Raw genomic sequence first — 20741 nt, 5'->3', positions numbered from 1 at the left:
TTTTTCTATGCATTTTATGCAGAAAAGAAAACACAGCAAAACCGCAAGGTGTGCATATGCATTTTTCAGTACCGGCAAAGTGAAAGATATCTGGGATCACGTCCACATGTTACTTTATTTTTCCTTGCAAATTTGAAGCAGTTTCAAATCTTTCAGTGTTTTTCATCAATTTTGTCATCAGGATTTTGCTAAGTAAACTGCTCACACTCTCAGGTTGGCGCCGTTACACTAATTAAAATGATACCTGGGTGGGGGGCGTGGCTATGCCGTGAGAGAGAGAGAGGACGCTGGTGAGGAGAGCTCCGCATAATCCTGCCATATCCTGGTCCCTAGACCTTTTTCTGGCGGCTCACCTGCTGCTGGCTGGACCTCCCTCGGAGGCTGGGACCCCTTGGGCGCTTTGTGGCAGGTCGGGAGACGGATCCTGAGAGCGGGCGACGGGGGAGATAAGAGCGGGCGGCTGGTTCTCCCACGAGGCGGCGGCCATCTTGGGCGCGCAGCTCAACTGCTGAGAGCTGCAGCGCCGGCTTCCCACTGCTGCACTGCCGCCGGGGAGAGAGGAGATTTGATTGACAATCCGGGGGGAGCGCGAGGTGAGTGCCCTGGGAAACGGGCCCTTGCGTGGTATCCCTCTCTGCCCATCCACTCACTGCCGGCTGGCGCCATTATTAAGGGAGGCTTTGTGCACCCTCCCCCACTGCAGCTGCCTCTGTGGGACCCCATCCACCCTCCCTCCCCGGGCCATAAAGATCAACTGGACTGTACCTAGCTGCTGCCCTGGTAATCCCTCAAACGTCCCTCTGTAGTTTGATTCACAATTAACTGTTACCAGCCCGCTGTGATACCCATCTGTAGTGGGCAATACCTGGATTGCACACCTTAATTTGTTTTATCAGCCGCACTGCAGACAATCATGAGCCGACTTAAGGGGCCGGGAGCGGCGGAAAAATTAAAGGAGTTTGCTAGACCTGACCCCGCTGAAAGTGCGCGGCACAGTAGGAGCACATCCTCTCAAGTTCAGCGCAAAAATCGCCCTTCTGGGGGAGAGGAAGAGACGGATCAGGAAGAATTGACCCTTAAACAAGCGTCTGCGCAGTTGATGCAGGCTCTCTCATTGACCAGGACATCCCTGACAGAGAAAATTGAGGATGTTTATACGGAGGTGGGGAGACTCCGTCAGGATATGCAGGCCATGAAGGGACGCATTACGGAGGTGGAAACGAGGGTGTCCAGGGTGGAAGATACCATTACACCTATGGAGGCTAAATTAACGAAGGTGGCGGGCTCCATGAATGCCTGGAAGCAAAAGGCGGATGATTTAGAAAACAGAATGCGCAGGAATAATATACGTATTGTTGGGCTGCCTGAGCGCTCGGAAGGTCAGCATCCTGAGCAGTTTCTAGAGGATTGGCTTAAGACCTCCTTAGGGGACGAATTCTCCTCATTATTCGCCGTTGAAAGAGCTCACAGGGTCCCTACCAGACCCCTGCCTCCGGGGGCCCCACCTCGACCATTCCTGGCACGCCTGCTCAACTGCAAGGACAGAGACACCATCTTACGCCTGGCGCGCCTGAAATGTCCTATTAAATTCAATAATGTTGTCATTTCCATCTTTCCGGACTTCTCCGTGGAGCTGCAGAAACAGCGGGCGCAGTTCTTCGAGGTCAAGAAGCGGCTCAGAGACAGGAACATTGTATATTCTATGATATATCCAGCCCGGCTCCGAGTTGTCCATGAGGGTCCTTCTGTATTTTTTACGGATCCGGCGGAGGCGACTGAATGGCTGCGGTCCCTTGGGGGATCCCCGGCGGGGGGAGTCCTAATGCGGTGACTGTTATTTCAGATACTTTCAACCAAAGGTCTAATTGGAGCTCTCCCGGCGAGTTCCCAGATACCAGCTATACCGGACACTGTGTTCAGTGATGGTATCCCCTTATTCATTTTCTGTTGGGGGCGTAAGACTGTACGCCTATGTTACTAGGTTCCTGCATTGCTTTTGCTTTTTCTTTTTTAAAAGTTTTTTTTATGTTTGTCGTTGTTTAGATAGAGGCTGCAGCCTACGTCAAATTCTGCTATCTGTGTGGACTCTCTGCACCTGGCTCGGGCGCCATTATACACCATATTTGAATGGATGGTAATGGGTTCTGGGCTGATTTGTATGACCTGGAATGTGAGGGGCATAAAAACCCCTCCCAAGAAAATTAAGGTATTCTCACAGGTCAGACATTGCCGTCCTCACATATTGGCCCTAGTGGAGACGCACCTGACCAGGGATACAGTTCGGTGGGTGCAGAAGCCGTGGGTGCAATGGTTTATGCATTCTTTTCACACCAGCTACTCAAGGGGAGTTTCTCTGTTAATTCATAAGAATGTTCGGTGGGAGGTCAGGGAAGCCCGGAGAGACCCCCCGAGGGACGATTTGTGTTTGTCCATGCGCAGATTGACTCTCGGAAATATGTCATCCTTTGTATTTACAATCCCCCTCCGGCTAATATATCAATTCTCCAGAGGGCATTGAGCTTCGCTTTAAGTTACCCAGACGCACATGTCATCTGTATGGGAGATTTTAATCTGGTCATGCATAGCCATCTTGATAAATTGAGACTGGGCGATGGAATACAGGGTGGGGTCCCCCCCCGGGCTCATCCCAACTGTCACAATTCATGGCGGGTAGTGGGTGGCTAGATCTATGGAGAGTGCACCATCCAAAGACGAGGGAATACACTTGCCATTCCTCCACTAAACGCTCTCTGTCACGCATAGACTACATTTTTGGATCCAGCGGTTTGGCGGCGTGGGTGGAGAACATTAAACACGGGAGCAGGGGAGTTTCGGATCATAGTCCAGTCATTCTCAAACTTAAATATGGGCCATTGACTAACAGAATAGCATGGAAGCTGAACCCTTTTTGGCTGAAGTTGATAACACCCCCTGATAGAACGATAGATCAGCTACGTTGCTTCGTCTCGTCCCACCCCGAACCCCGAAATATTAATGTATTTTGGGATGCTCTTAAAGCCTATTTACGGGGTTGTTTATCCTCTACAATTTCTCACATTAAGCGAGTGACATCGGAGGAGGATGGCGAGATGGAGCGACGTCTGAAAGACTCGGAGGCAGCCTATATATCAGATCAATCTAACAGTAATAGGATAGAATGGCTGACCGCTCAAAGGTTATATGCTCAATACACGGACACTAAGACGAAACGTAAATTATTTTTTGCCCGGCAGTCTTATTTTGAGATGGGGAATCAGGCGAGTAAGTTTCTGGCCTGCTTAGTACGACAGCACAATGCAACCAACACAATTCTACAGATCCGTGATTCAGATGGTACGTTGGTCTCCTCAACTGAGGAGATACTAAAGTGCTTTTCTGACTATTATGGCTCATTGTACAATTCTAAGACAGATGTGGATGGCCCAGAGTGTTTGGACTATTTGTTAGATATAGAGTTTCCCACGCTAAGTCCTTCCCAACAGGCCTATATGGATGCTGAGTTTACTCTGGAGGAGGTAGAGGATGCCATACAAGGCATGGCCTCAGGGAAGGCCCCTGGGCCGGATGGATTCCCTGTGGAGTTATATAGAAAATATCAGGATATACTGGCGCCTCTTTTGTTGACAGTGTTTCGTGGGATTTGGGAGGGGGGATGCATGCCGGAGTCTTTTTATGAGGCCAATATAATAGTTCTAAAAAAGGAGGGGAAGGACCCTTTGGATTGTGGATCGTATAGGCCTATATCACTAGTAAATGTGGATTATAAAATTTTTACAAAAATTTTAGCCAAAAGAGTAAATACCGTTATATTGGATCTTGTACACCCTGATCAGACGGGTTTTATTCCGGGTAAGAGCACTTCCACGAATATCAGACGTGTCCAGTCAGTGGCCCAATATAGTTCTCTGGTACCGGATAATGAATGGGCATTGGCATCACTAGATGCGGCCAAGGCCTTTGACTCACTTGAATGGCCTTTTCTCCTTGCATGTTTGCAGAGATATGGATTTGGCGAAAGATTCCAAAACTGGATCAATGTCTTATACATGAAGCCCAAGGCCCGGGTCATTGTAAATAGCTCCATATCTGAATCATTTTCATTGCATAGGGGAACCCGTCAGGGGTGTCCTCTTTCCCCATCCCTTTTTGCTCTCGCTATTGAGGCGCTGGCAATTCGTATAAGACTATCCCCTGATATCGCTGGTATAGAGATAGCGGGTCGGACGGATACCATAGGCTTATACGCTGATGATATGGTGATATTTATGGACAAAGCAGAGGAAACCCTGACAAGAGTGATTACTACCATAAATAAATTTAGTAAATATTCTGGCCTTTACATAAATTGGGATAAATCTGCTTTGATGCCTCTTTCCCATGCTCCAATGCCACGACTTGAGACTCTGTCCCTGCTGCCCATCGTGACTAGTTTCAAATATTTGGGGGTTCATATCTCTAAAGGCAGTAAATTTGATCTACAACTCAATATACAACCACTGCTGGAGACGGTTAGGGGTAAATTTGCGATCTGGGGTAAGCTTCCATTGTCTGTAGCCTGACGTATTAATTTAATTAAATTGATATTACTCCCCAAGCTTAACTACTTTCTTCAACATAGTGCGGTGGTGGTGCCCAAATCCTTTTTTGCTCATTTAAATTCCCAAATCACATCCTTTATTTGGGGGAAAGCCAGGCCTAAACTAAAGTTGACCACTCTACAGAGACCTAAGAGGGGAGGGGGGGCAGCATTACCCAATTTCTTTTTATATTATCTAGCTGGACAGGCCAAGGCCTTAAGTACATGGATGCCTGGAGGCCACCTCCCGAATTCTGAGAGTCATCTTCTTCATGCTGCAGGGACTAGTTGCCCACTAGGTATTTTAGAAATGAGGAAAATACATGTCCCGAGACTGCTGCCTCTGCTCCGTCTGGCACGATCAATATGGAGACAGATTAAGGGGGTGGTTGGATTTGGCGATGTTATAGCTGAAATGCCCCTGTGGAATAATGACTACCTCCCGGTGCTGCGTGAACATCCGTCTGCCGAGTTCTGGGTTCAGTACGGTGTCTCTACGATGGGTGATCTATACGATCATGGTACTTTAATATCCTTTGAGCAATTACAAGTCAATCGCGGTGTCCCGAGATCCCAGTTTTTCCGTTATCTACAACTAAGGTCAGCTTTTCAATCGCATATGAGAAATTTAGATATGAGTGATGTCATTTCGTCTCTGCCCTTGATAGGGATCCTCAAGTCACAGGGCCCTCAAGGTCTCATCTCCTCTCTATATACATATTATGTTGTCAGTGGGGACAGAATGTGCCATAGACTCCGTTAAGAAGAAATGGGAGAGGCTCATTCCTGATACACGGGATGAGGAATGGGAAGAAATTCTGGAGTCACCAATCTGGGTGTCTCCGTCTTCCAACAACAGGATGATACAATTGTACATTATTAATCAATCATATTTGACCCCAATTCGACTCTTTAAGATGGGCCGATATCCGTCATCGGAATGTTTGAGATGTCAATGGATGCAGACTTTATTCATATGATCTGGTGCTGTCCTGTTGTTGTGCAATTCTGGAGAGGGGTGACGTCGTTATTAACATCCTTGGTACAAACGCCTGTTCCCCTCGAACCGCTGATATGTCTGTTTGGAGTGTGGGATGAGGAGACGTGGGGTCATTATGTTGGGATTTTTTTACGGGAAACACTGTTCATGGCACGAAAGATACTGGCACTACGATGGATGGGGAATTCACCTCCTTCTCTTGGGTCCTGGATCACTCTCGTAAATTCGATTATCCCACATGAAAGGACACTGTATCAGAATAGAGGGTGCCCAGGTAAATTTAAAAAGATTTGGGAGAGATGGAACTCCTCTCACTTTACCTTGCAGAGCGGAGATGTCGCACAATAAACTGCTTGCTATATAGAAGTAGGCTGCAGAATAGTTAATGTTTTAGTAGATGTCGGTAGAGTTTAGAAGCCAGGCAGGTTCTATTACTGGTACAATAACATAACACCATTGTGATTCAATTGATATTATGTCTGCTTTATTTACATACAGTTGATGCACATATTATGCCTCATGTCTTCATGCTAATTGTACATATCTATTTTGTACTAGGTTTAACATTTTGCACTGAATGTATGTAGTGTAAAACTGCTTATGGTTTAATAAACGAATTTAAAAAAAAAAATGATACCTGGGTGAAGAAATCCATCTTGTGGTGGTTGTTTACTCCTTTCTGACGTTGGGCGCAATAATATGCCCACCTTGGGCTCCCCCTGTTTAGGACACATGTCAGATGATCTATACAGCTGACATGTGCCCGCAACAGCCGCGGTTGGAATCGCGATCCACGTGCGGCTGTTAACTTGTTAAATGCCGCTGTTAATTTCTGACAGCGGCATTTAACTCACGCTTACCGGAAACGAGTCATAAATCCCGCCCACTGGTGACCTCGTTACATGATCACGGGACACCGATAGGTTGGCATGACAACCAGAGGTCTCCAGTAAACCTCAATGGCTGTTATTGCCAGATTGAAATGAGGCGTTCATAGCAAGTGAACATTTCTGCTACACACAGGCGATCAGACACCTGCAGCTTCTAGTCTCCCATGGAGACAATTGAAGCTTGCAAAAAGTAAATAAAAAAAAAGTAAAAAATATTAAATAAATTACAAAAAATAAAAGTTCAAATCACTCTCCTTTCACCCCATTCAAAATAAATCAATAAAAAAATCAAATATACACATATTTGGTATCGCCTCATTCAGGATCGTCCAATCTATTAATATAAAAAAGAAGAAACCCAATTTCTAAAAGACGTAATGAGAAAAAAAAGTCAGAACGCCAGAATTACGTTTTTTTGTCGCCAAAACACTGCATAAAAATGCAATAAAGGGTGAACAAAAGATTGTATCTACACCAAAATGGCATTAATGAAAACATCAACTCGATGAAAAAACGCTGCAGTTTCCAAAAACGCAGGAGTTTTAAAATCAGTCAGGGCAAAATAAACCAAGGTGTGTGCATGAGATTTCTGAAATCTCATAGACTTTGCTGGTATTGTAAAATGCAGCTTAAAATTTGCATTTAAAAAATGCTGCAAAAATGCAACTTGTGAACATAGCCTTAATGTATTCTTTAAGGCTGGTTTGTTTCTCCTTTGCACAAAGCTAAATAGGCTTAAAGGGAACCTGTCATCAGTTTTTTCATGTGAACAATGAAAGACTAGCACCATAATCAGCGCCTGTGCTGCATTCTATAAAGGGGTATATAACTTCTGACACCCTCTGTGTACCCCCCAAAAAAAAACTATTTAAACTTTCTTGTGCTCTTTACCTTTTGGGCAGTGTGCATGCTAAAGCCGATGATGACTCTGCACAAACACAAGATTTTGCCCTGCTATGTGGATGAGGCAAGAGTAGTCATCCATTTGAAACAGAGCAGGACAGCGATCAGAAGCCAGGAGGAGGGATAGATGCCTCAGCAAAGACGCCTATCGGATCAGCAGGATTTACATAAAGCAAGGGAGAGTTTCAAAAGGTTTTTGGGGGGTGTAAAGGGGAAGTCCGAGGTTATATACCCCTTTATGGAATGCAGCACAGGTGCTGATTAAGGTGCTAGTCTGAGGCTGTGTGCACACGCTGCGGATTTTGCTGCGGTTCCGCAGCGGTTTTGGCCGCTGCGGACCCGCAGCAGTTTTTGCTGCGGTGTACAGTACCATGATTCCCTATGGGAATCAAAAAACGCAGTGCGGACGGTGCGGAATTTTCCGCGCGGATTATCTGCGGTTTTCAATCCGCAGAAAGAATTGACATGTCAATTCTTTCTGCGGATTCTGCTGCGGTTTGTCATCTCCTCCATTGAGGAGATGAAAAACCGCAGGGCAAAACCGCAGAGCAATCCGCAGGTAAAACCGCAGGTATTTTGACCTGCGGTTTCACCTGCGGATTTTACAAAATCCGCACCTAATCCGCAGCGTGTGCACACAGCCTCACTTCACACACAAACATACTGGTGACCAATTCCCATTAAAAAGATTAGGTGAACCATGAACTGCAGCTGTGCTTTCATGCTTAGTAACTGAGGCTTGGGTCAGTGGTAGCTTCCCAGCTGTAGCAAAGGATTTCAAATGGTGTCGCAGCCTTGGATTGTACTTACTTGTTTGTAGTATGTTTCATATAACGGGTTGCCACTAGACAGCTGAAACAAGAGAAACAAAAAAACATTTCATCAATAACCTCATAGGAATTTGATTAAAAAGCAAGGCACATGTGAATCCAGTTGAAATTAATTTTTACAGCGAATATGACAAATGTGAGATATGTGAGGAACCTCTGTTCTGAAAGTTGAAGGGTATAAAAAAGCAAAAAAGAAAAACTTTTAATGAATAGGTATAAGCAAATGAGTTCGGTGAACCTTGGATATCACTCAAGTATCATGGTGGTCGGACGTATTTGTATTGGCTGATGCTCAATTTCAAACTCTAATCCCTGCCACGCATGTTTGGCGCCTGTTACACAGCCAATAAGCATGCAGGATTCCCTGTCACTGTAATGCACCGCCATCTTCATAGTGGTATTACTGTGAATGGATGGCCATCTGACATGATCAGGGGTTATAAAACGACAGGCATCACCAGGCTCGGCACACTGACACCATTGCACAGCTCTGTGACAGTTCTTGTTGGAGGGAGAGAGTGCTTGTTTAGGCCTGTGTGTGCACAGTATAACAAATCAGAGGTCTGTAATGTTAATACTGGTGCTGAAGCTGAGCCGTAATACTAACAGCCCTTCTAAAGGCTAATTTTATACTCTGCTCTTTGTATCAGATACATTATGAATTTATATAACAAATCCTTACTTATAATAAAGAGGAAAAAATGAAGAGGTCCATAAAATAATATTTATTTTAAATAAGCCTAGGAAGAAGCCTAGCGGTGAAACGCACGTCGGGGTATCAGGACGGGATTTACAGCTCTACATAAGGTGAATCGCTCTCCTACTCTAAGGTTTACTTTTTGTTAACACTCACTATTATTCTAAATTGGCATATATTTACCGCTCTAAACTTAGCACTATTGTGGCATTTGTACTTGGATCAACATGTTGATGAACCTGTGATTTTTTTTCAAACTTTTGTAACTATGTAAGAAAACATATATTCAATGAATTAGATCTTATTAGCCAAAGGGTGAGCTCAATGTTGCTGAGCAGGTTGTGCCATCAACATTGGGCAGAGCTGCTGAGCTCATTTATTGACTGCACTGCTGTTGATGTGAGGTCAACACGGCAGATAAGATACTAGGAGCAGCAGCAGAGGTTCTGCACTGGACCAGGCTGCAGTTGGGAGCAGGGTTGTTGCAAACATTCATACATTACAGTATTTTTTCCACACCTGCCCAAAACATTTGTATAGTACTGAATGTTTAGAATCAGAGGTATACTACTCTATTGCAATAATATTACATTAACAAACTGAAGTAACCGTTAAGGAAAAAATTGTATCTTCTGCCCATTCTTTCTGAATTAACAGTTTTGATTCCGTTTCTTCTATTATAACGTGACCTGCACTGACTCTCCATATCACACACGGTCTTCTGTAGGAATCAAGAGGCTGTTTCTTTGCGAAATTCTATGAAACTCATATCAAGGCTCTCAAGAAAGAATAATAGAACTGACTACTTGTCCGCATACAGGAACATGTATAAGTCTGAGAGAGTGCATCTCGTGATCTAACCAAAGGAAAGCATTGGTCAGAAATCTACTATGATGTACAACAGCAATGGGCAGAAAATCATTTATTTTTCTGGAATTGCTGTCTTAATATCATATGTGACTTGATCCTGAAACAGGTTCCACAGCTCTTAGTGTTTCTACATTACACAGATGTTGACGTGGATAATTTCACAAACTTTATCGCAGTCATCCATTTTCATCACAAGGGCAAGGCTACGATACCAAGGTGTGGTAAACAGTATAGAATACCGTAGTTACAGAGTGAACAAACATCATTGTAAAATTAATATTAGCTAACTAAATAAAATGGCATTTTTTAAAGTAGCATATCACCCCCAAAACCCAAATTAACCCCTTTACCCCCAAGGGTGGTTGTGCACATTAACTCCCAGGCCAATTTTTACAATTCTGACCACTGTCCCTTTATGAGGTAATAACTCTGGAACGCTTCCATGGATCCCGGTGATTCTGTCATTGTTTTCTCGTGACATATTGTGCTTCATGATAGTGGTAAAATTTATTTGATATAACTTACGTTTATTTGTGAAAAAAAAAATCTGGAGAAAACTTTGAAAATTTTGCAATTTTCCAACTTTGAATTTTCAAGCCTTTAAATCACAGAGATATGGTACACAAAATACTAAATAAGTAACATTTCCCACATGTTTACTTTACATCAGCACAATTTTGAAACCAAAACTTTTTTTTGTTAGGAAGTTATAAGGGTTAAAAGTTGACCAGCGATTTCACAAAATACAAAATGTTATCATAAGGACGTGGATTGCAATAGTTATATCCATATGAAGAGTTGTCATCTCCCTTCATGGCTCTTAAACATCCCTAAGAGCCAACTTATGCGCATTAGACGCAATTGCACTAGGGTTAGTGATTATGACATTGAGTCAAATATTTTGAAGGATCAGTTTGTGGAAAAAGGGTATAACTTATCCTCTCTTGAACAAGCAAAGCAATTGGCCAAATCTGCATCAAGGAGTGTGTTGATTCATGGAGAGAAACCAGCACATGAACCTTTAAATATAACGCAAGAGATTGGTAAATTGCCCTTTATCACCCAGTACCATAATAATCCTAGAGGTTTCACTAAAATTATCCAAAAATATTGGTCTATTTTAAAGAAAGACAAAATGGTGGGAGATTTACTACCTGTAAAACCTAGATTTGTCTATAGAAAAGCTAAGAATATTGGTAATATTCTAGCGCCCACTCAAAAAATGGGAATGGTTAAGGGTATCTGTATACCAAAGGATAATCATCAAATCATAAATGGTGGTTTTACTCCTTGTGGTAGTTGCTCATGTTGCTTACGTGTCAAAAGTAAAAAAAGTCACTCAGACAACTTTTTGGAATATGGATAAGACTGAGATGTTTTATATCAAGGATAAAATTACTTGCCATTCCATGGGGGTTATTTACATAGTGAGGTGTCCTTGTGACAGGTTGTATGTTGGCCGTACAAAAAGAAAACTCAAGGAGAGAATTAAAGAACATCTAGATAATATCTCTAAAGGGTTTTTGGGACATCCCCTGTCTCGCCATTTTGCTGAAAAACATGTTAAGTCTTGTGGGGGGACCTCATTTTTTGGAATCCAAAAAGTTCAAAAAAAAAACCCAGAGGTGGGGACTATATAAAAAGCAGGTCTAGAATCGAGTCCAAATGGATTTTCATGTTAGACAGTTTGGTGCCAAAGGGACTCAATTATGAAATTGAATTGTATGCCTTGTAAAGTATTCTAGTTTACATCATATTTTTGCCTTGTTTATTTGTCCTTTTTATCCATTGTCATTTTATTTATTTACATGTATAATGGATAATCATCATGGATATTAATGTTTTAAATAAATTAGATTTTTTATGGCTAATGACACAGAGATTTTTCATATGTTATATATATTTTATATATGTATTTCTGAGGGTGATTTGTTCAGTGTTTTTAACCATAGGTTATAACATATCTTAATAAAGTTTTTGTTTTTCATAAATACATTAATTTTTATATTTAAAAGGTTCTTATAAGCATGCAGTTTGTATTATATCATTTGATTAGGGTTCTTCCTGCCAGTAACAGGATTGCACACATATGTATTGTGTTTGCTGCATTAGCATAGAGAAGGCGGGGAGTTAAAAGGAGACAGCGGTAGTGCAGTGTCCATACCTTGAGGAAGGGGGACGGCCCCTGCACACATCCGTCAATTGCGGACCGGTGACGTCACCGCTTCACTACACGCCCCCCGCTAACCACGCCCCCCGCTTGCCACGCTACTGCACGGCAGCGCCATCGGCCGAGGCTGCCTGCCGCTCACTGTGGCGTGCTCTTCAGGGGGCTTTTTTCTATGCAAACGGGAGGACGCTCCCTGCAGACTAACCAGCCTTTTTATCCACTGGCCTCTATGGAGGAACGGACCAACATCAGCATATAGCACAAATACCAGTGAGTACCTTCATTTGACATTTTTTGGCTGATTTCAGGTCGCACAGTGTTGTCAGCACGGCAACTTTCCTTTCATCTTGGATTTCTCATTTTTACAACACCATTTTTTTAAGGGACCACATCACATTTGAAGTCACTTTGAGGGGTCTATATGATAGAAAATACCGAAAAGTGACACCATCATAAAAACTGCACAATTCAAGGTACTCAAAACCACATACAAGAAGTTTATTAACCCTTCAGGCGCTTCACAGGAATTTTTGGAATGTTTAAAAAAAAAATGAACGTTTAACTTTTTCTTAACAAAAAAGTTTCTTCAGATCCAATTTTTTTTATTTCACCAAGGGTAACAGGAGAAATTGGACCCCAAAAGTTTTACAATTTGTCCTGAGTACGCTGATATATGCAGCTAAACCACTGTCTGGGCGCATGGCAGAGATCGAAAGGGAAGGAGCGCCGTTTGACTTTTCAATGCAAAATTGGTTGGAATTGGAGTTGTGCTGAAGAGCCCCTGATGTGCCTAAACAGTGGAAACCCCCAAATCTAATTCAACCCTAACCGCAACATTCCAACCCCAACCCTAATCCCAACACTAACCATAATCCCAACCCTAACTTTAGCTCCAACCCTAACCCCAGCCTTAACCCCAATCCTAACCCTTATGAAAAAATGGAAATACATTTTTTTTATTTTAATATTTTTCCTTACTGAGGGGGTGATAAAGGGGGGTTTGATTTACTATTTATAACATTTTTTTTTGTTTGGCAGCTGTCACACACTAAAAGATGATTTTCATTGCAAAAAATAGTTTTTGCATCACCACATTTTGAGCGCTATAATTTTTGCATATTTTGGCCCACAGAGTCATGTGAGCTCTTGTTTTTTTGCGGGACGTGTCACCGTTTTTATTGGTACCAATTTCAGGCACATGACATTTTTTGATTGCTTTTTATTCCGATTTTTGGGAGGCAGAATGAATAAAAAACAGCATTTCATGAATTTCTTTGGGGGGGACGTTTACACCGTTCCGCATGTGGTAAAATTGATAAATCAGTTTTATTATTCTGGTCAGTACGATTACAGTGATACCTCATTTATATGATGTTCCACATTATTAAGCAGGGCACAGGTTTCAAGGAATTTAGGAAAGAAAAAGGATCTCTCTGCTGCTGAAAAGCATCAAATAGTATAATGCCTTGGTCAAGAGATGAAAACATTAGATATTTCCCAAAAATTTAAACGTGATCATCGTACTGTTAAGAGATTTGTGGTTGATTCTGAGCACAGACATGTTTGTGCTGATAAAGGCAGAATGAGGAAGGTTTCTGCCAGGCAAGTTCATCGGATAAAGAGAGCGGCTGCTAAAAAGCCATTACAAACCAGCAAACAGATATTTAACCCCTTACCTACAATTGATGTAATATTCCGTCCATGTGACCCTGGACCTAATTACCATGGACGGAATATTACGTCACCGCGATCAGCGGCGCCCAAGTGGTGAGCGCCGCTGATCGCGGCCGAGTGTCAGCTAATTATCATAGCTGACACCCGGCACAATGTGTCAGGGGCGGTCACGGACCGCCCCCGACACGTTAACCCCTTGCACACCGCGATCAAACACGATCGCGGTGTACCGGGGGTTAAAGGGAAGTATCGGCAGGGAGGGGGGCTCCCTCCTTGCTTCCCTGAGCCCCCCACGGCAGCGCAATGTGCAGCGCTGCTGCGGGGGACTCCTTTCCTGCAGGTCCCCGGATCCAATATGGCGACGGGGACCTCCGGGGGCCTGCAGGAAGCTGGCATCCTCAGTGCCTGCAAAGCGCAGGCATGAGGAAGCCTGTGCAGTGCCTGTGACAGATCGCTGATCTGTCACAGTGATCTGTGATGTGACAGATCAGCGATCTGTCACAGGACAGTTATGTCCCCCCTGGGACATTGTAAAAAAGTAAAAAAAAAAAAGTGTAAAAATAATTTTAAAAAAAAATCGCTAAATAAATTAAAAAAAAAAAAAATATTCCCCAATAAATTCATTTTTTGGAAATAAAAAAAAACCCACAATAAAAGTACACATATTTGGTATCGCCGCGTCCGTAACGACCCGCCCTATAAAACTGTCCTAATAGTTAACCCCTTAAGCAAACCCCTTAAAAAATAAAAATCAAAAACGAAGCAAAAAATAATGATTTATTATCATACCGCCAAACAAAAAGTGCAATAACGCGCGATCAAAAAGATGCATATAAATATCCATGGTACCGCTGAAAACGTCATCTTGTCCCGCAAAAAACGAGCCGCCATACAGCATCATGAGCGAAAAAATAAAAAAGTTATAGCTCGCAGAATAAAGTGATGCAAAAATTATTATTTTTTATATAAAATTGTTTTCATTGCATAAAAGTGCCAAAACATAAAAAAACTACCTAAATGAGGTATCGCTGTAACCGTACTGACCCAAAGAATAAAACCGCCTTATAAATTTTACCGCACCCGGATCGGTGTAAATGCACCACCCAAAAGAAATTCATGAAACGCTGGTTTTTGTAAATTCTGCGTCCCAAAAAACGAAATAAAAAGCGATCAAAAAATGTCACATGCCCGAACATGATACCAATAAAAGCGTCAACTCGTCCCGCAAAAAATAAGACCTCACATGACTCGGTGGGTCAAAATATGGAAAAATTATAGCTCTCAATATGTGGTGATGCAAAAACTATTTTTACAATAAAAAGCGTCTTTTAGCGTGCGACAGCCGCCAAACATAAAAACCGCCATAAATAGTAAATCAAACCCCCCCGTTATCACCCCCTTAGTTAGGGAAAAATAAAATTAAAAAAATGTATTTATTTCCATTTTCCCATTAGGGTTAGGGCTAGGGTTAGGGTTAGGGTTAGGGTTAGGGCTAGGGCTAGGGTTAGGGTTAGAATTGGGGGTTTCCACTATTTGCGCACATCAGGTGCTCTCCAAACGCAACATGGCGTCTGATCTCAATTCCAGCCAATTCTGCGTTGAAAAAGTCAAATGGTGCTCCTTCCCTTCCAAGCTCTGCCATGCACCCAAACAGTGTTTTACCCCCTCATGTGGGGTATCAGCCTACTCAGGACAATTTGCAAAACAACTTTTGGGGTCCTATTTCTCCTGTTGCCCTTTGGAAAATAAAAATTTGGGGGCAAAAATATCATTTTTGTGGAAAAAAAATATTTTTTTATTTTCAAGCCTGGGCGTTATAAACTTCTGTGAAGCACTTGGGGGTTCAAAGTTCTCACCACACATCTAGATAAGTTCCTTAGGGGGTCTAGTTTCCAAAATGGTGTCATTTGTGGGGGGGTTCCACTGTTTTGGTACATCAGGGGTTTTCCAATCGCGACATGATGTCCGATCTCAATTCCAGCCAAAAACGTCAAATGGTGCTGCTTCCCTTCCGAGCTCTGCCATGCGCCCAAATAGTGGTTTACCCCCACATGTGGGGTATCAGCGTACTCAGGACAAATTGCACAATAACTTTTAGGGTCCTGTTACCCTTGGGAAAATAAAAATTGGGGTGAAAAGATCATTTTTGTGGAAAAAATATGATTTTTTAATTGTACCGCTGTACGTTATAAACTTCTGTAAAGCCCTTGTGGGTTCAAAGTTCTCACCACATATCTAGATAAGTTCCTTGGGGGGTCTAGTTTCCAAAATGGGGTCACTTGTAGGGGGTTTCCACTGTTTACGTACATCAGGGACTCTCCAAACGTGACATGGCGTCCAATCTGAATTCCAGCCAATTTTGCATTGAAAAAGTCAAACGGCGCTCCTTCCATTCTGAGCTCTGCCATGGGCTGAAACAGTCGTCCCCCCCCCACATATCAGGTATCAGCGTACTCAGGACAAATTGCACAATAACTTTTGCAGTCCAATTTCTCCTGTTACCCTTGGTAAAATAAAAAAAATTGAACCTGAAGTATTTTTTTTGTGAATAGATGTTCATTTTTTTTTTTTCTAAATATTCAAAAAAATTCCTGTGACGCACCTAGAGGGTTAATAAGCTTCTTGAATGTGGTTTTGAGCACCTTAAGGGGTGCAGTTTTTAGAATGGTGTCACTTTTGGGTATTTTCTATCATATAGACCCCTCTAAGTGGCTTCAAATGTGATGTGGTCCTAAAAATAAAATGGTGTTGCAAAAATGAGAAATCGCTGGTCAACTTTTAACCTTTATAACTTCCTAACAAAAAAAAATTTTGGTTGCAAAATTGTGCTGATGTAAAGTAAACATGTGGGAAATGTTACTTATCAAGTTTTTTGTGTGCCGTATCTCTGTGATTTAAGGGCATAAAAATTCAAAGTTGGAAAATTGCGAAATTTTCAAAATTTTCGCCAAATTTCCGTTTTTCTCACAAATAAACGCAAGTTATTTGAATGAAATTTTACCACTAACATGAAGTACAATATGTCACGAGAAAACAGTGTCAGAATCACGGGGATCCATGGAAGCGTTTCAGAGTTATTACCTCATAAAGGGACAGTGGTCAGAATTGTAAAAATTGGCCCGGGAGTTAACGTGCAAACCACCCTTGGTAGTGAAGGGGTTAAAGCTGCTGGTGCCTCTGGAGTCCCTCGAACCTCAAGGTGTAGGATCCTTCAAAGGCTTGCTGTGGTGCATAAACCTACTATTCAGCCACCCCTAAACAGTGTTCACAAGCAGAAATGGTAGCAGTGGGCCCAGACATACATGAAGACTAATTTTCATACAGTCTTGTTTACTGATGAGTGTCGAGCAATCCTGGATGGTCCAGATGGATGGAGTAGTGGATGGTTGGTGGATGGCCACTATGTCCCAACAAGGCTGCGACATCAGCAAGGAGGTGGAGGAGTCATGTTTTGGGCCGGAATCATGGGAAACGGCTGGTAGGGCTCTTTAAGGTTCCTGAAGGTGTGAAAATGACCTCTGCAAAGTATATCGAGTTTCTGACTGACAGCTGTCTTCAATGGTATAAAAAGCAGAAATGTGCCTTCAGGAGCAAAATCATTTTCATGCATGACAATGCACCATGTCATGCTGCAAAGAATTCCTCTGAGTCATTGGCTGCTATGGGCATAAAAGGAGATAAACTCATGGTGTGGCCACCATCTTCCCCTGACCTCAACCCTATAGAGAACCTTTGGAGTATCATCAAGCAAAAGATCTATGAGGGTGGGAGGCAGTTCACATCAAAACAGCAGCTCTGGGAGGCTTTTCTGACTTCATGCAAAGAAATACAAGCAGAAACTCTCCAAAAAACTCACAAGTTCAATGGATGCAAGAATTGTGAAGGTGATATCAAAGAAGGGTTCCTATGTTAACATGTAACTTGGCCTGTTAGGATGTTTTGGAGTTACATAGCTTTTTTGTTCAGTGAATGTGACCTCCTAATGCTGCAAATTCCACAAATGAGCATTTTCAGTTCTTTAAAACATATCAAATGTTTAGAAATTCTACTGTGCATAATAATTTGGAACAGTGCATTTTGAGTTTTTATTCATTTTGGAGATTATACTGTTATCATTGGGAGGTTTCTTCAATAAAATTTGATGTATACTCTAACAGGTGATGACCTTTATTAGACTGACTGTCATTTCTACCGACTATTTAGGAAAATCATAGAAAAAAAAATATCATTTGCATAATAATTTGGAACACAGTGTATATGGTATTCATAAGTTGTTATATTTTTATTTATGGTATTTCTTTTATATATAGGTATTCTAAATTCCTTGATGGGTCTAGTTTCCAAAATGGGGTCACTTGTGGGGGGTTTAGGCACATCAGGGGCTCTCCAAACAACATGACACCCGCAGACCATTCCATAAAAGTCTGAGTTCCAAAATGTCACTCTTTTTCTGAGCCCCGCAGTGCACCCAAACAGTGGTTTACCCTCACATATGGGGTACCTGCGTACTCAGGAGAAATTGCACAACAAAATTTCCATTCCATTTCCATTTTCTCCTATTACCCTTGTGAAAATGCAAATTTTGGGGCTAAAAGAATATTCAATGTTGTAAACTTCTGTGAAGTACCTGAGATTCAAGGTGCTCACTACACATCTAGATAAGTTCACTGGGGAGTCTAGTTTCCAAAATAGTGTCACTTCTGAGCGGTTTCTATTGTGTAGGCACATCAGGGGCTCTTCAGACAAGACATGGTGTCCACTAATTCTTCCAGGAAATTTTGCATTCAAAAAGTCAAATGTCGCACCTTCCATTTCGAGCTCTGCCATGTGCCCAAACAGTGGCTTTCCACCACATATGGGGCATCAGAATGCTCAGGAGAAATTACACAATAAATTTTGGGGTCCAATTTTCCTGCTATCCTTGTGGAAATGAAAAAAACTTTGGGTCTAAAGTAAGAATTTTATGAAAAAAGTTAAATGTTCATTTTTTCGTTAAACATTCCATTAATTCATGTGAAGCATCTGAATTGTTAATAAACTTCTTGAATGTGGTTTTGAGCACGCAGTTCAGTTTTTAGAATAGTTTCACTTTTAGGTATTTTCTATCATCTAGGCCCCTCAAAGTCACTTCAAATGTGATATGGTCCCTAAAAAAACTGTTTTGTAAATTATGTTGGAAAAATGAGAAATCGCTGGTCAAATTTTAACTCTTATAACTTCGTAACAAAAAAAACTATGTTTCCAAAATTGTGCTGATATAAAGTAGACAGGTGGGAAATGTTATTAATTAACTAATTTGTTTGAGAGAACTCTGATTTAAGGGCACAAAAATTTCAAAAAAAGTTTGAAAATTGCAAAATTTTTAAAATGTTGCAAAATTTCTTTTTTTTTTTCACAAATAAACACAAGTCAACGCAAACAAATTTTACCACCATCATGAAGTACAATATATCATGAAAAAACAATCTCAGAATCACTATAGGATCCATTGAAGCATTCCAGAGTTGGCCTGGTCAGGAAGGTGAGAACAGGCTTGGGGGCTGAAGGGGATAATCTGAACAGTCATCTTGTGCTGACAAAGTCAGGGCTGTGGAGTTGGAGTCGGTGCTCATTTTGGTATCATTTCGGTATAAAATGGACCGACTCCTAAAATATATAATAACTTGAGTACAATAGTTCAACGTAGAATGTGCTGAATATTTTTTCATAGGAATTTGGGAAAGTTACGAAATCTCCTATTGTTCTATGGCTACATTCACACACAGCGTTTTTTTGAAGATACATTTTTCAGCTGCAAAAGCAGATCACCTTTTTAAAAAACCGCATCACCTGAAAGGTTTTTGAGCTCATAATGTTTTCAATAGCAAAAGCAGATTAGAAAAACGCCACACAAACTGACATGCTCATTCAGCCCAAAAACGGATCCTCACAAAACAATGTGTCATATCTTGAAATCCACTGACTTTGCTGGGATGCCCAGAGTCACTGCATTTTACTGCAAAAAACAGATCCGCAAAAACGCTGTGTGTGAATCATGGCCATAACCAGCGAGGGGCAGGGGGAGCAGCTGCCCCCCCTAGAAGCAGGTGCACGCACCTAACAAAACTCACTTGTATGCTGCAGTGCTCCCGTCCTGCACTGGCTCCAGACTGCAGGGGGCAATGTCCCCTCCTCTGTCCTGTCTTCTGCCATCTTCACCAGAGAGAGGAGGGGGAGGGGTGCCTGCCCTGCACGCGATCCGATTCTTGGGCCCCAAGCTGGAGAAAGTGAGAAAGTTGTGCACACGCTGCAGCTGGCAATAAGAGATAGTCTGCAAGAGGGACATGCTGGAAATCTGATTGGAAAAGTGAGGAAATTGGTTATTGCCCCCAGAACCCCTAAAATTGATTCCATCTTGAAGAGACGTGCTGGGAAAGGGGCAATTGTCGATCAAGCCACTAGGTGGGGCAGCACTTATTTAATGATTGAGCGATTGCTTGAACTTAAACCGTTCTTATAGATATGGCAAACCCTCAGGTAACCCTAAATGAAGGTCAATGGACACAGGTGGCTGAATTGAAGGAATTGCTTAATCACCCATTTACCATGACTAAAAAATTACAAGCTGAGGATTTAACTCCTGGCATTTTCATAAGGAAGTGGAAGAACTTGCTATTTTGCATGTCCCAAAGAGGACGTTTAATCGCAGATGGCATTTCGGCTTCAATGAAACAGAGAGAGACACAGCTATTGGAAAATAAAATTTTTCTGGCAGCTGTTTATGTGGACCCAAGTCATCTTATACTGCTTGATGATCAACAGCTTACTAAAGGAAAAGAAGCTCTGACTGAGGTAGCAGTTAGGATGAGTGGCCTACAGGAGGACTGCCAGGCGCAAGAGGACTTGGGTCCTGACAGTGCTACTGCTGCCATATCTTCATCCTCATCAGATGAGGAGTTTGACTTTGACAAGTATTTGGATGACATGGAGCAGACAAAGTGTTGCCGCAAGGAAAAAGATTTCACTCCATCTCCTATAGCAAGCAGATTGACCATATTTCAGCAAAATGTTTCACTTGCTCTCAAAGAAATAGAAAAATTCAACCGTTCATCAAAACTGACTGTGCATGAGGCAATTCCTTTATACCCGGAA

General features: G+C 42.2%; 1 protein-coding gene across 4 annotated transcripts in view; it reads right to left on the bottom strand.

Annotated features, from left to right (window-relative positions):
- The window catches only part of EPS15L1 (epidermal growth factor receptor pathway substrate 15 like 1), a 428822-nt gene that overhangs the window by 386472 nt on the left and 21609 nt on the right, over positions 1 to 20741 (bottom strand). For all 4 annotated transcript variants that reach the window (XM_073559865.1, XM_073559866.1, XM_073559867.1 and 1 more), the window contains exon 2: positions 8180 to 8221. In XM_073559865.1, coding sequence (XP_073415966.1) covers positions 8180 to 8221 — 42 coding nt within the window. The remainder of the gene's footprint in view (positions 1 to 8179; positions 8222 to 20741) is intronic.

This window comes from Dendrobates tinctorius, unplaced genomic scaffold (assembly GCF_039654945.1).
Source record: "Dendrobates tinctorius isolate UK_male_01 unplaced genomic scaffold, ASM3965494v1 ptg000276l, whole genome shotgun sequence".
NCBI classification, from domain to species: domain Eukaryota; kingdom Metazoa; phylum Chordata; class Amphibia; order Anura; family Dendrobatidae; genus Dendrobates; species Dendrobates tinctorius.
This window is presented reverse-complemented; position numbering and strand designations above follow the sequence as displayed.